Raw genomic sequence first — 12,704 nt, forward strand, 5'->3', positions numbered from 1 at the left:
GTCATGTTGACTAACTTCGACCGTAAATAACTTTGTTTGTGTCATGTAACACTTGATATAAAATATATGAATGGATTGGGTTTTTAATGTACTTTTCATTCATATAAGTTTAATCAACTACTATATAGTACAAACAAAGCTATTTACGGTTAAAGTTAGTCAACATGACAACTAAAATGGGACGGAGGAAGTATTAACTTAATGTACTTCCAAAGGGAAGTTAAGATAATTGTGTTTTTGCGTACTTACAGCAGTATAAACATTATCTTAAGTACACACTTCCAATAGGTAATATAGACGACTTGTTTTCGCGTATTCACAGCAGTTGAAATGTTGTCGAAGGCTAATGCTAGTTCTGCGTATATTTACAGCAGTTAAAGCATTAGTTGAGTTAATGTCGGTTCTGCGTCTTGACAGCAATAAAGACATTAACTCTGAGTACAATGTCGGTTATGCGTCTTGACAGCAGTAAAGACATTTACTCACCATATCCTAAGTGTAACTTGAGGGTTCTTAGGAACAAGCAAAAGATTTGCTTGTTCAAGTAAGAACACGCAAATGGTCGTTTAAGAGTTTCTATGGAAACAAGCAAAAGTATGTTTGACCACAAAAACACTCAAACTGTTTTGTGTATTCAGGGAAACACGAAACAACCATTTGCGTTTTCCTAAGTCTTTGCCTATAAATAGAGGGTGTGTGTATGCGTGTTCCGACAAGAGTGTAGAAAGAGAAATGACCAAATCCTAGAGAGAGAAACTTAAGAACACGCATAAGGTTTTCTTGTGGGTAATACTCGTCTCGTGTACGAACCGCAAACACACACCCGACCCGCAAACTGCTCGTAGATTTAGATTACCACGTGGTTGGTAAAGTGAATCCGAAGAGCCGTTCCCTGAGTGTTTACTATCTCGCAAAAGGATATATATATATAGTGATATACATATCATCTAAAGGTTGATATATAAACTGTGGGGTATCTAGAGGAATTTCTGCACCTCGACATATCCTTAAGTCAATCTCGGTTAGATAAGAGTACAAGACCCGAGGGACTTACAGTTGATAATTCATTCGAGTATACATTGTATGCCAGCACGGATGATCATGATAGTTTTCATCAGAAGGCAAAAGAGGAACCTGAACCATCAGAACCAGTAAGGAAGTTATTGACCAACAGGAACCACTAAGGAAAAATTAGTTAGTGAAGTCGAGACTGACTTCATGGCTCATCTGGAAGTTATTGAACAATAGGAACCACTAAGGAAAACTACCGGGATTTGGTTTGTCGATAGTGGATGTTCAAGACATATGACAGGTGACAAGAGACTTTTAACAGATTTTACTCCTTTTAAAGGATCTTATGTCAGTTTTGCTGGTCCCAAGGGTGGTAATATCTCAGGTATTGGGAAGGTCATCAATGGGAAGATCAAAATGGATAATGTAAATTTTGTTGAACAATTGAAGCATAACCTGATGAGTGTATCTCAAATATGTGACAAAGGGAATCCAGTTCATTTTACAGAAAGGGAGGCTCTTATCTTGAAACCAGGTTATGTCATTCCAGATGAGTGGATACTGTTGAAAGCTCCAAGGAAGAAAGACATCTATGGATTAAAATTAGGTGTGGTTGATTCAGTGGAGCCAGTGTGTCTATTGACTAAAGCATCTGAAGATGAATCTCTGCTATGGCATAGAAGAATGGGTCATATCCATTTTAGAAAAATGAATTATATCACATGTAATGGATTAGTCCTCGGTGTTCCAAGCAAAAGATTTATGGTGGAGGATAAGTGTGTACCGTGTTTAAAGGGAAAACAGACTAAAAAGTCACACAAACCAAAGACTCAGAATTCTATTGCCGCTCCATTTCATCTACTGCATATGGATTTATTTGGGCCAGTAAATGTTCGAAGCATAGGGTATATGTACTACTGTCTAGTAGTTACTGATGATTTCTCTAGATTCTCGTGGGTATTCTTCTTGAAGACCAAGGATGAAACTGCTCAAATTATCATGGAGTTCTTTGAAAGGGTCGAAAACCAATACAACACAAGAGTGAAGAGCATCAGAAGCGATAACGGGACCGAGTTCAAGAATCATATTATGGAAGCTTATTGTCTGAGCAAAGGAATTGTGCATCAATTCAGTGCACCCTATGAGCCCCAGCAGAATGGAGTAGCAGAGCGAAAGAACTAAACATTGATAGAGACTGCCCGTACCATTTTGGGGGGAAGAAGTGAATATTGCATGTCATGTTTGAAATAGGGTTTTAGTTGTTAAAAGATTTAATAAGACACTTTATGAACTCTTAAACAATAGAAAACCAAATTTAACCGGGTTGGAACCTTTTGGAGTCCCATGTACGTTTTTAAAAGTCCGTGACCAACCCAAATTTGCTGAAAAAGCTGAAAAAACCAAAATTTCCTTTGGTACGGGTAGGGTGTACAACATTAAGGCTGAAATAGTCGATGTTGGTTATAATGTCGTAATTTCTAGCTATAATTCCCCTGTACATCAAGGCTCTTCTATCCTGTTCAATTATGATGACGTGTTTACTTCCTTTAATGGTCCCATCTCTTTTGGTACAGGTACTTCAGAGGAAGAAGATGTGATGTTGCTGCATAATCAATATATGAGTAGTAGTAGTACATCTACATTAGATAGTTCGACTGATAAAGCACCAAAGGAGGACATGGAGTCAAGAAAGGAGAAAGAGGTAAAGAAGTCTGTGGAGCTTATGTCAAAATGCAATACAGATGGTTTATCAAAGGATACTGAAGATACAAATACCTCAGAATCGGAACGTGTTACTCCCCTTATTCATGAATCATCAAATCAAGGAGAGATAGGCTCAAATTTGGGTGTAAATCTTCAAGTTGATAAAGCTACACAACATAGGGTCAATAAGTATCATCCAGTTGAGGATATTATTGGTGAACCAAGTGCAAGGGTTAAGACAAGAGCTCAAATTAATAAGCTATCAGGTTTATTCGCATAAATGAAAGAAACCGGTATAGTTGAAGAATGCAAGTTCAGCTGCTTTGTATCTCAAGAAGAACCCAATATTATCCAAATGGCTTTGAAACATCCATCATGGGTAGAATCAATGCAGCAGGAACTTTTTCAGTTTGACAAGCTACAAGTTTGGGAGCTAGTTGATTTACAAGCGGGAGAATATCCTTTCAGCACCAGATGGGTTTTTAGGTGCAAAAAGGATGAAAAAGGAGTTGTCACAAAGAATAAAGCTCGGCTAGTTGTTCAAGGTTTTGCTCAACAGGAAGGGTTGGACTACACTGACGTGTTTGCACCGGTTGCTAGGCTGGAAGCTATTCGTTTTTTTCTGGCCTTTACTGCTTTCAAGAACATTAAGGTATATCAGTTGGATGTCAAGAGTGCATTCTTATATGGTACTGTTCAGGAATTGGTGTATGTTACCCAACCGCCAGGGTTTGAAGATCCAGATCATCTTGATGGAGTCTATCGACTGAATAAGCCTATGTATGGATTACATCAAGCACCTAAGGCATGGTATGAAAATCTATCAAACCATCTTCCTGAAAATGGGTTTGAAAGAGGATTGATCGATAGTACCTTATTCACAAGATGGAAGGGGGAGGATTTCCTACTTGTGCAAGTTTACGTTGATGACATCATTTTTGGGTCATCAGACGAAAATATGTTCAAGGAATTTGAGCAGATTATGAAAGGGAATTTTGAGATGAGTGATATGGAAGAGATGAACTTCTTTTTGGGTTTACAGGTTGAACAGAAGAAGGACGGATTCTTTATTCATCAAACGAATTATGCACAAGATATATTGAAGCGCTTTGGAATGGAAGATACTTCACCGATGGATACTCCTATACAAAAGAACCATTAGCTTGGGATGTTTACATTTAATGATCCAGAAGTTGTACCTACTCGTTATAAAGCCATGATAGGTTCATTGATGTATCTTACAGCATCAAGACCAGATATCATGTTTGCGGTTTGTTTGTGTGCACGATATCAATCCTGCCCCAGAGAAAGCCATATGAAAGCTGTTAAACGAATTCTTCGCTACCTCAAATGTCAACCAGTGCTGGGACTCTGGTATTTGATTAGGGGAGATTTTGAGTTCGTGGCAAATACAGATGCTGACTATGGTGGCTGCAATTTCGATAGGAAATCGACTTCAGGTGGATGTCAGTTCTTAGGAGAAAGACTAGTTTCATGGCAATGTAAGAAGCAGACCTCTGTTGTTATCTCATCATGTGAGGCAAAATACATTGCAGCTGGTGGATGTTATTCACAGGTTCTATGGATTCAGCAACAACTGCGTGATTACGGTCAGAACTTTCTTTGTACTCCTATTAAAATAGATAATGAATCAACCATATCCATTACCAATAATCCTGTTAAGCACATTAGGACTAAGCACATAGACATAAAGTTTCATTTCATACGTGATTGTACTGAAAAGAAGTCAATAGTCCTAGAAAAGGTGCCAAGTGACTTTAATTTAGCTGATCTATTCACTAAGGCTTTCGACCAAACTCGTTTCGAGTTGCTAGTCCAATTGATTGGAATGAGAAATCTATAGTGTCAGTGTCTCTCAACAGGAACTTTGTAAAATGTGTTTATGTTTGTGTCATAATGTGTGTGAGTCATATAGAGTCATTAAAACAAAATATAAATAAGAAAAACCATAAAAGAAAAAGAAAATAATAAATAGAGTAAGGTCACTGTGTCAAGACGATTACACCTCCGATCTGACATAAAGCGGGAAGCACTTGTACCTATTACTTTAGACCTAGACGTGATGATACTTTAGCTTTTAAGCCTACTTAATTGTACTTTAAAATTGCTTTGTTCAGTGACTCCATTATATGACATATCAATAGGCACAAAGTACCAAAGTTTCCTTATAATCTGAACTTGAATGTATACAATGTTCTTATGGGAAACATATTTAGATTGATGGCTGAGAACAGCTCTGTCTTTAGAGTATGGTCCTTAAATCTTACGAAAGATCTTGCATTGTAACTATGTATATTTGGTCATTATATAGAAGGTCTCGGGTACATACATGCGTATGTATTATTGCTTTTTAGGATGTATACTTGTGACAAGATATGTAAATATCTAATTAATCTTTTGAAAACTATGGAGCTAATGTGGCCTTTGAGATTCGGACAAGTAAGTCCTTGGGGTGTCTTTGTATACCTAGCCTACCTAAAGCTTCCAACTTGGGATAGGTTGTCAAAAAGTTCGCTACACGGGTCTCATTGAAAGTGTGGTTTCCATAAGCGCTTTAAAATGATGTCACAAATATGCAAGTACTTAGCATTATGCAATGTTGGGTATATTTCCGTTACGATGAGTCAAGTTATGTCGCTGACTTGATTCTTAAAGACTGTCTCCCTTTAGTTGCCAAATGTCTTAATTTTAGAGCTTGTGTCGATTGTGGGAGTATATCTGAATGGGGGTCACTTAAGTTCGCAAACTTGATTAAGTGGCATATTAGGCTAGTCGGGTTACATGGTGACTGTCCTTGACCATGGTATGTCGAAAGTGTTACAAACCAAAAGGAAACTGGAAGTACCGAGTGTTTAAGAGGACAAACATATTGGTAATCATCTTCGACCACTGTTCATAATTAATAATAAGAGAATTATTTCTCATGTAGGCTTATGTAACATGCTAAGTTGATCTAATCAAAGCAGTACTTTAGCTCTTGTAACTATGTTATTCGTTTATGTTCGTGTGTGTATGTGTATTATGTGTCTCGTAAAATGTGTGTACTCTTTATTTATTTATGCTGTTGTTGTAAAAATAAAAGTTCCTATTGCACGAGAGACAGAGTCAGAATAGAATCTATGATGTGAATTTTAAGCGAAATACTCAGAGTCAGACTGAGTCAACTCACAAAACACAAGCACAGCGGAATTAAAAACTAATTTTGTAGGATTTTTCTGGATTTTATAACAAAACACTCCCAAGCTGACTATAAGAACAAATAATACAACAATAATGAAACAGTGGAAATAAACTGAAACAAGAACAAAGAAACAAGGATAGATAAGAATCTAATACTTGACTCGTAAAGGACTGAACCACCAGAATCAAATACAAGAAACACTCCAAAACCACCACTATATTTGATAAAGGCTGAGCCACCACAAATACAGATAAAAGTAATGAAGATTTTGAGATCTCATCACAATAATCTATAAAGGCAAAGCCACCAAGATTACTGATAAAGGGACCACTTCAAACCACCAAGATCAAAGATCCATAAAGGTAAAGAAGATTTTCAAATGAATAGAATTCAGCTCTATCAAACTTTTCATAAACACAATCTGATCCTTTTACAATGAAAGACAACCTCTATTTATAGAGCAAATACAAGAGAAAAGGAATATTCTACCCTAGACAACTAGTACAAGGTTTTTATTAATCAACCAATAGGAATGGAGAGCATAATCTGCAGCTGTAGGGTAGTGGAAGGTTCTCTCTCTGGTCCCCACTTGTATTCTTCTTCTCCCACGATCAGGTGTCACCACAACAATACAAAAACATAAAACTGAATTCTTATCCTTATTCAGAACCATCTAGAACTGCCACAAACACGTGTTAATCACATGACTTGACCTGATTATTGAAAGTATCAAAACAAATAAGAGTTTGAAAATCCCAAGCTGATTCTGCTCCAAGCTAACTCTGCCCAAGCTGACCCAGACTGGGCGTCCCAAGCTGACTCTTCTTCCAAGCTGACCCAGATTGGACGAATTTGCGAGCTAATCTTCAAACTTCCCCCATTATTTCAGTCTTCCCACTTAAGTAAGGTGAATCCTAGGGAGCAGATAGGATCACCAATCATCTTCCCAAAGTGCGCCATCGAGGGAAACATCATCATGGCCTGAGCTGAGTCTAGGCTGACTCGGTCTGAGCTGAGTTCAGGACAACTCAGGGGTAATTTCTTATCAATCTAGTTTCCAAGAGGACTCAACTACGTTCTTATGTAACAACGAATAAACGAGTAGGGTAGTTAAGCGATAGTGAAAGGATCAAAAGCTAAAAGAAAGTTTGTTTAATTAACTAATATAGGTTTAAGGAAAAAACACAGAGTTGTTAATTTCAATAAACAAATATTAAGTTAATGTAAAATTCTTAGAAAGAAGATTTTCTTAAGAATGAACATTGAGTTGTTCATAGTATTGAATTTAATCTTTGAAAGAAATGTTTTTATTCATAGAAAGAAGATTTTCTTAAGAATGAGCACTGAGTTGTTCATAGTTTTGAATTTAATCTGTTGAGTCCCAATGAATGTTGTAAATTTAATGATGACAAATCTGTATGTAAACACTTGTAAATCTTTTGGTTCTTGTATAGTAATCTGGGTAAGTCTAAGCTGACACAGCTCACGACCCAGATTACGCTTCATACTTTGTAATTGTCATATCTTATGGAAGCAAGTGATGTTCAAGCTGTATCAAATGGTCATAGCATTCAATCCAAGTCAAAGAGGAGGATTGAAGATAGAAGATCAAGTTGTTGGTGAAAGACAGCTTGGGATTAGCAGTCATCTTGGAAACACTTAGACAGATTTGTTGATAAGGACGTATGACATGACTAAGAAGGTTCCTAGAATCTAGGTTGGTGGTTAGATTTACATATGCGTGTCCATACTCTTATTGGACGATCAAAATAATGTGCTGCAGGTTTGGGGACCACAAGTACGAGGTAGGCATGTTCTAATATTCCTTTGATCGTCCAACAGAAAAAACAATACGTGACTTATTTGGACACCAAGAGAGACTGAAGCTTTTGCCTATAAAAGCTACAATCCTTGAAGGCATATGTGTGACATTCCCTTAAATCATTCTTCACAAAAGTTCTCTCTGCTCTTATACACAGCTTGGTCTGTGAGAAGTCAGCTTGGGCTGCTTCTCTTGAGCGAGAACTTAGTTGATTGCTGTTTGTCATTTCATAGGGTTGTTTAGATATTGTAGGTTATCTTGTTTCCGCAACAACCCTGTAATTCTTTGTATAGATTATTTCTTAATAAAGGATTACATTTGAAAAACGCAATCTGTGTCTAAGAATGTTTATTTTCTGCTTTACTATTTTATTGATTCTTATTACTCATATTGTTTAATCTACTTATTGAATCAATTAAAACCATTTTATAAAAGAAAGTTAAGGAAAAACGAAATAGTTGTATTCACCCCCCCCCTCTACAAGTACTTGTGTACATTATACTTTAGTATCTTGTTACACCTCTAGGATATAACAAGTGGTATCAGAGCAGGGGTTAAGAATTGACTTGACTTGATCCTTGCTTATTTTCCTTAAGTGTAAAGTATTATGTCATCCATTGTATATAATGGTTCTTCTACCCGACCACCTATGTTTGATAAAGATGATTTTAGTGGGTGGAAAGGTCGTATGTCTTTGTTCCTTGAATCCATTGACAACAATATGCCTGACATCCTTGTGGATGGTCCTTATGTTCCTACATCAACTGTTGTGGTTGATGTTGTGGTCAGGGAAGGTCACCCAACCAATCCTGCCACAGTTAAATCCATTGTTAAGGACAAGGCAGATTTGGGGGATGAGGATAGGAGATTGGCCAACTTGGATGTGAAGGCACGTAACTTCATTGTCCAAGTTGTGCCTAAAGACATTTACCATTCATTTAAAATGTGTTCTACAACAAAGAAAATGTGGGGTACATTGACTGTCATGTTTGAGGGTTGCTCTACCTCCATGGAATCTACCATTACCACTCTCACTAGGAGGTATGAGAGATTTTTCTCATTCAGAAATGAATCCTTGACTAACACTCATACCCGTTTTAATGCTTTAGTGAATGATTTAGCTGCTGTTGGAATTACTAAGAAAACTGATGTGTTGAAAAGTAAATTTCTTGATTCATTACCACCGAAATGGAATAATTATATTTCTTTTGTGAAACTAAGTTCTGTGTATCAAGATCTTGATCTCCCTGGACTTTTTGGTTTACTTCATAATCAAGAATGTTCAGAAGCTGAGAAACTAATTGCTATGGGTGATTCTTATAGTCAGCCTGCTAGTGCACTTGTTGCATCTATGACTGAACACCCTAATTCAATTTCTAATGAGATCATTCCATGTATCAATGAATCTGTACCTGTGATTTCTAACACTAATTCTGTTTTGAGTCTGATTGTGATGAATCTGATGGTGAGGACTTAGCCAATGAAGTGGCTTTGTTAGCTGAAAGGATAAGAAGGAGATCGTTCAACAAATTCAAAGGAAAAGATAGAAGTGGGCAAGCTGATAAGACCAAGAAGCCATTTCACATGTCTAAGGTCACCTGCTACAAGTGTGGTAAGCCTGGACACATGGCTGGTGATTGCAGATCCAAGGAGTCTTCCCAAGCTGTGCCATCCAAAGGTGGAAGAAAAGAAAAATACTCAAAGATCAAGACCAAATACAAGGCCTTGAAAGCACAAGTGGCTGAGCTGAGTAAGAAAGTTGAAAAAGATGAGAAGAGTCTAATAGCCAAAGACTGGGCTGAGAGTGCCACTTCCTCTGATGATGAGAAGTATAAGGATGCCAAGTGCTTTATGGCTAAAGAAAAGTTTGTTGCGGATCTTGTCAAGATTCAACAGCAATCTGAGTTAGCTCACAAGGCATCTTCATGTCAGACTGCTCCACCTGAGGTAAATATCTTTTCAAATCTGTGTGACAATGAAAAACTGTCAAGGCTAAATAGACTTGGTGATGAGGTTCTCTTGCAAAAACACTTTAATCAAGAACTTAAAAAGGAAATTTCAAATTTAAAACAGGAAGTAAGCTCAAAGAATTTTACCATTGAAAAACTTAAATCTGAAGTAAAAGCTCAAAAGCAATTAAATGCTATTTTGGTCACTGAAGCTAAAACTTCAGAAGAAAAGTTTTTGAAAATCAAGCATATAACTGAATCATGGTGCACTGGTTCCAAAAGAGCTGCAAAATGTGTTAATGTGCAAGTTCCTCATCAAGTTCAAGCTATTTTTTATGGTGACTATGATAGAGCTATTGCTATCAGTGAAGTCTGTGCCATGGAACCTTGTTATCAGCCTCCTTCACCACCCAAAGTCCAAACCAAAGGAAAGAACTCTAAACCAATTATATTGGCTCAGAAATCTGGTATTGGGTTTATTGATCCTAAAAAAATTGGTCAAACCATTGCTGAAGCTGTGTCTGAATCTGATAGGGTAATTGAATTAAAACCTGAGGAAACTCTTGATTTATCAAAATTGTCAATTACTCAATCTGTGTCAAATTCTAAGTCTAAAACAAACAATGGTGTGTCTAAAAGGAATAAGAGAAAAGTTAGAGATCATAGTGTTCCAAAGAAGAAAAACAAGTTGTTGAAAAATGAGAAGTCTGATTCTAAAGGAATGTTGTACCAACCAAATTTGTTTTTAATCCGAACCACCTCAAGTCTGACTCTGACAAAATGATTTCAAAATATGTTGAGTCTAGAAAAGGTGAGGTTTCCAATGAGATTAATTTACTCACTCAAGTGTCTGATCCCAATTTGGTTGATCAAAGTAAATTAAGAGTTGAATGAAAGAAATCTGGAATAGGCAAAGGTTTTGTTCAAAATGAGACTCTAAATGTTGCTAAAAAGAATTTCAAATCTGGTAAAGGTAAAATTAAGCAACAGTGGGTTTCTAAATGTGATAAGATTATGAGTTCTACTTCCCAATCTGAGTCAAACCCTATGGTCAGCTCTGGTGAACCCATCCTTGGATGGGTTCCCAAAATGAACTAATATCTTATTGCAAATGCAGGGCTATCACGATGCACATACCTGGCACTTGGACAGTGGGTGTTCTAAGCATATGACCGGATGTAAGTCCCTACTATGTAGCTTTAGGGCAAGCGTTGGTCCTAGTGTTACATTTGTAGATGATTCCCAATGAAGAATCGAAGAATTTGGTATTCTTTCAAATGGTCCTCTTACTTTCAGAAGAGTGTCTTATGTAAATGGTTTGAAGCACAATCTGATAAGTGTGAGTCAATTGTGTGATGCTGGTTATGAAGTAAGATTTCGTTCTGATAAGGGAATAGTTCTGGATTTAGAAGGCAATGTGGTGTTGATTGCAAATAGAGATGAGTCCTTGTACTCTTTTGACATGAGAAATCCAACTGTCTCCTAAGAAGTTTGTTTCATGTCAAAGACTCAAGATGAGCTAAATTGGTTGTGGCATAAGAGGCTGTCTCATATGAATTTCAAGGACATCAACAAGCTGTGTAAAAAGGAGTTGGTGTCAGGTCTTCCAGTGATCAAGTATGAGAAGGGCAAGTTGTGTGGTCCTTATGAGAAAGGAAAGTAGCACAAGGCCTCTTTCAAGTCAAAGTCATGTTCAACCATTAACAGTTTTTTAGATTTGCTTCACATGGATCTGTTTGGACCAATAAGTACTCTCTCATCACTGGGATGAGATATACTTTGGTCATCGTTGATGAATTTTCAAGATATACCTGGGTTTTCTTTCTAAGGTACAAAAGTGATGCTGCTGACAGTATTATTCATTTTATTAAGCAAGCTGAAATACTCTACAAAAGGCCTGTTAGGCAGTTAAGAAGTGACAATGGAGCTGAATTCAAAAATGTCACACTTAACTCATTCTGCAATGAAAAAGGTATTTCACAAGTATACTCAACAGCAAGAACTCCTCAACAGAATGGTGTTGCAGAAAGAAGAAACAAGACTCTTATTGAAGCTGCCAGATCCATGATGGTACAAAACAATGTCAAAGCTCACTTTTGGGCTGAAGCTATTCACACAGCTTGCTTCACCCAAAACAGATCTCTAATTGTGAAAAGGCACCAGAAGACTTCTTATGAACTTCTTAGGGGGAGAAAACCTGAAATTGGTTTTCTTAGAATGTTTTGAAGCCCTTGTTACATTCTAAATCAGAAAGACCATCTTGGAAAGTTTGATAAAAAGGCAGATGAAGGTATCCTACTTGGATATGCAACAATGATGAAGGCTTACAGGGTTTACAATGAAAGAACAAATACTATTGAAAACTCTGTAAATGTAAGTATTGATGAAGGTTGCTCTAAGCCAGCTTGCTCTCCACTTGAAGATAAAGATATTGATTTTGAAGAACTGGTTGTTCCTGAGAATGAGCCTCCCTCTAATCCACCAGCTGAAAAAAATGATGCTCAAACTCAGGGGGAGCAATTGAATGTAGAAGAAGAGTTACAAGTTTTTGAAAATGTGCTATCTAATCCTACTCCTAATCAAGAAGTGAATTTAATTCCATCAGATGACTCCCAAGCTGACTCTGTTCCATCAAAGTCAAATCCATGCTGATCATTCTGTTCCTCAAAATGATCAAGATGGACCCTTAAATCCAAGTCAGCCCATTGTCCAGGAATCAAGCAATACATATCATGTGACTAAATAGACAAAAAGTCATCCAATCAACCAAATTATTGGTGATCATTTATCTGGTGTAAAAACAAGAAGGAAGGCAACAGGCAATTTCTGCATGTTTGTCAATTTTGTGAGTAAAATGGAACCAACTAAGGTTGTTGAAGCTCTGTCAGATCCATCTTGGGTAAATGCAATGCAAGATGAATTAACACAGTTTGAAAGAAATAAGGTTTGGGAACTTGTTCCAAGACCTCATCATTCTAAAACTATGATTGGAACCAAATGGGTCTACAGAAACAAG

At 37.1% G+C, this 12,704-nt stretch overlaps 1 protein-coding gene across 1 annotated transcript; it reads left to right on the plus strand.

Moving 5' to 3' along the window:
- Positions 1-3,931: 3,931 nt before the first annotated feature.
- Positions 3,932-4,579, plus strand: LOC122610364 (secreted RxLR effector protein 161-like). The gene has a single exon (XM_043783358.1). The coding sequence runs from the start codon at positions 3,932-3,934 to the stop codon at positions 4,577-4,579; it is 648 nt and encodes a 215-aa protein (XP_043639293.1).
- The last annotated feature ends 8,125 nt before the right edge of the window (positions 4,580-12,704 follow it).

This window comes from Erigeron canadensis, chromosome 8 (genome assembly GCF_010389155.1).
Source record: "Erigeron canadensis isolate Cc75 chromosome 8, C_canadensis_v1, whole genome shotgun sequence".
NCBI classification, from domain to species: Eukaryota; Viridiplantae; Streptophyta; class Magnoliopsida; order Asterales; family Asteraceae; genus Erigeron; species Erigeron canadensis.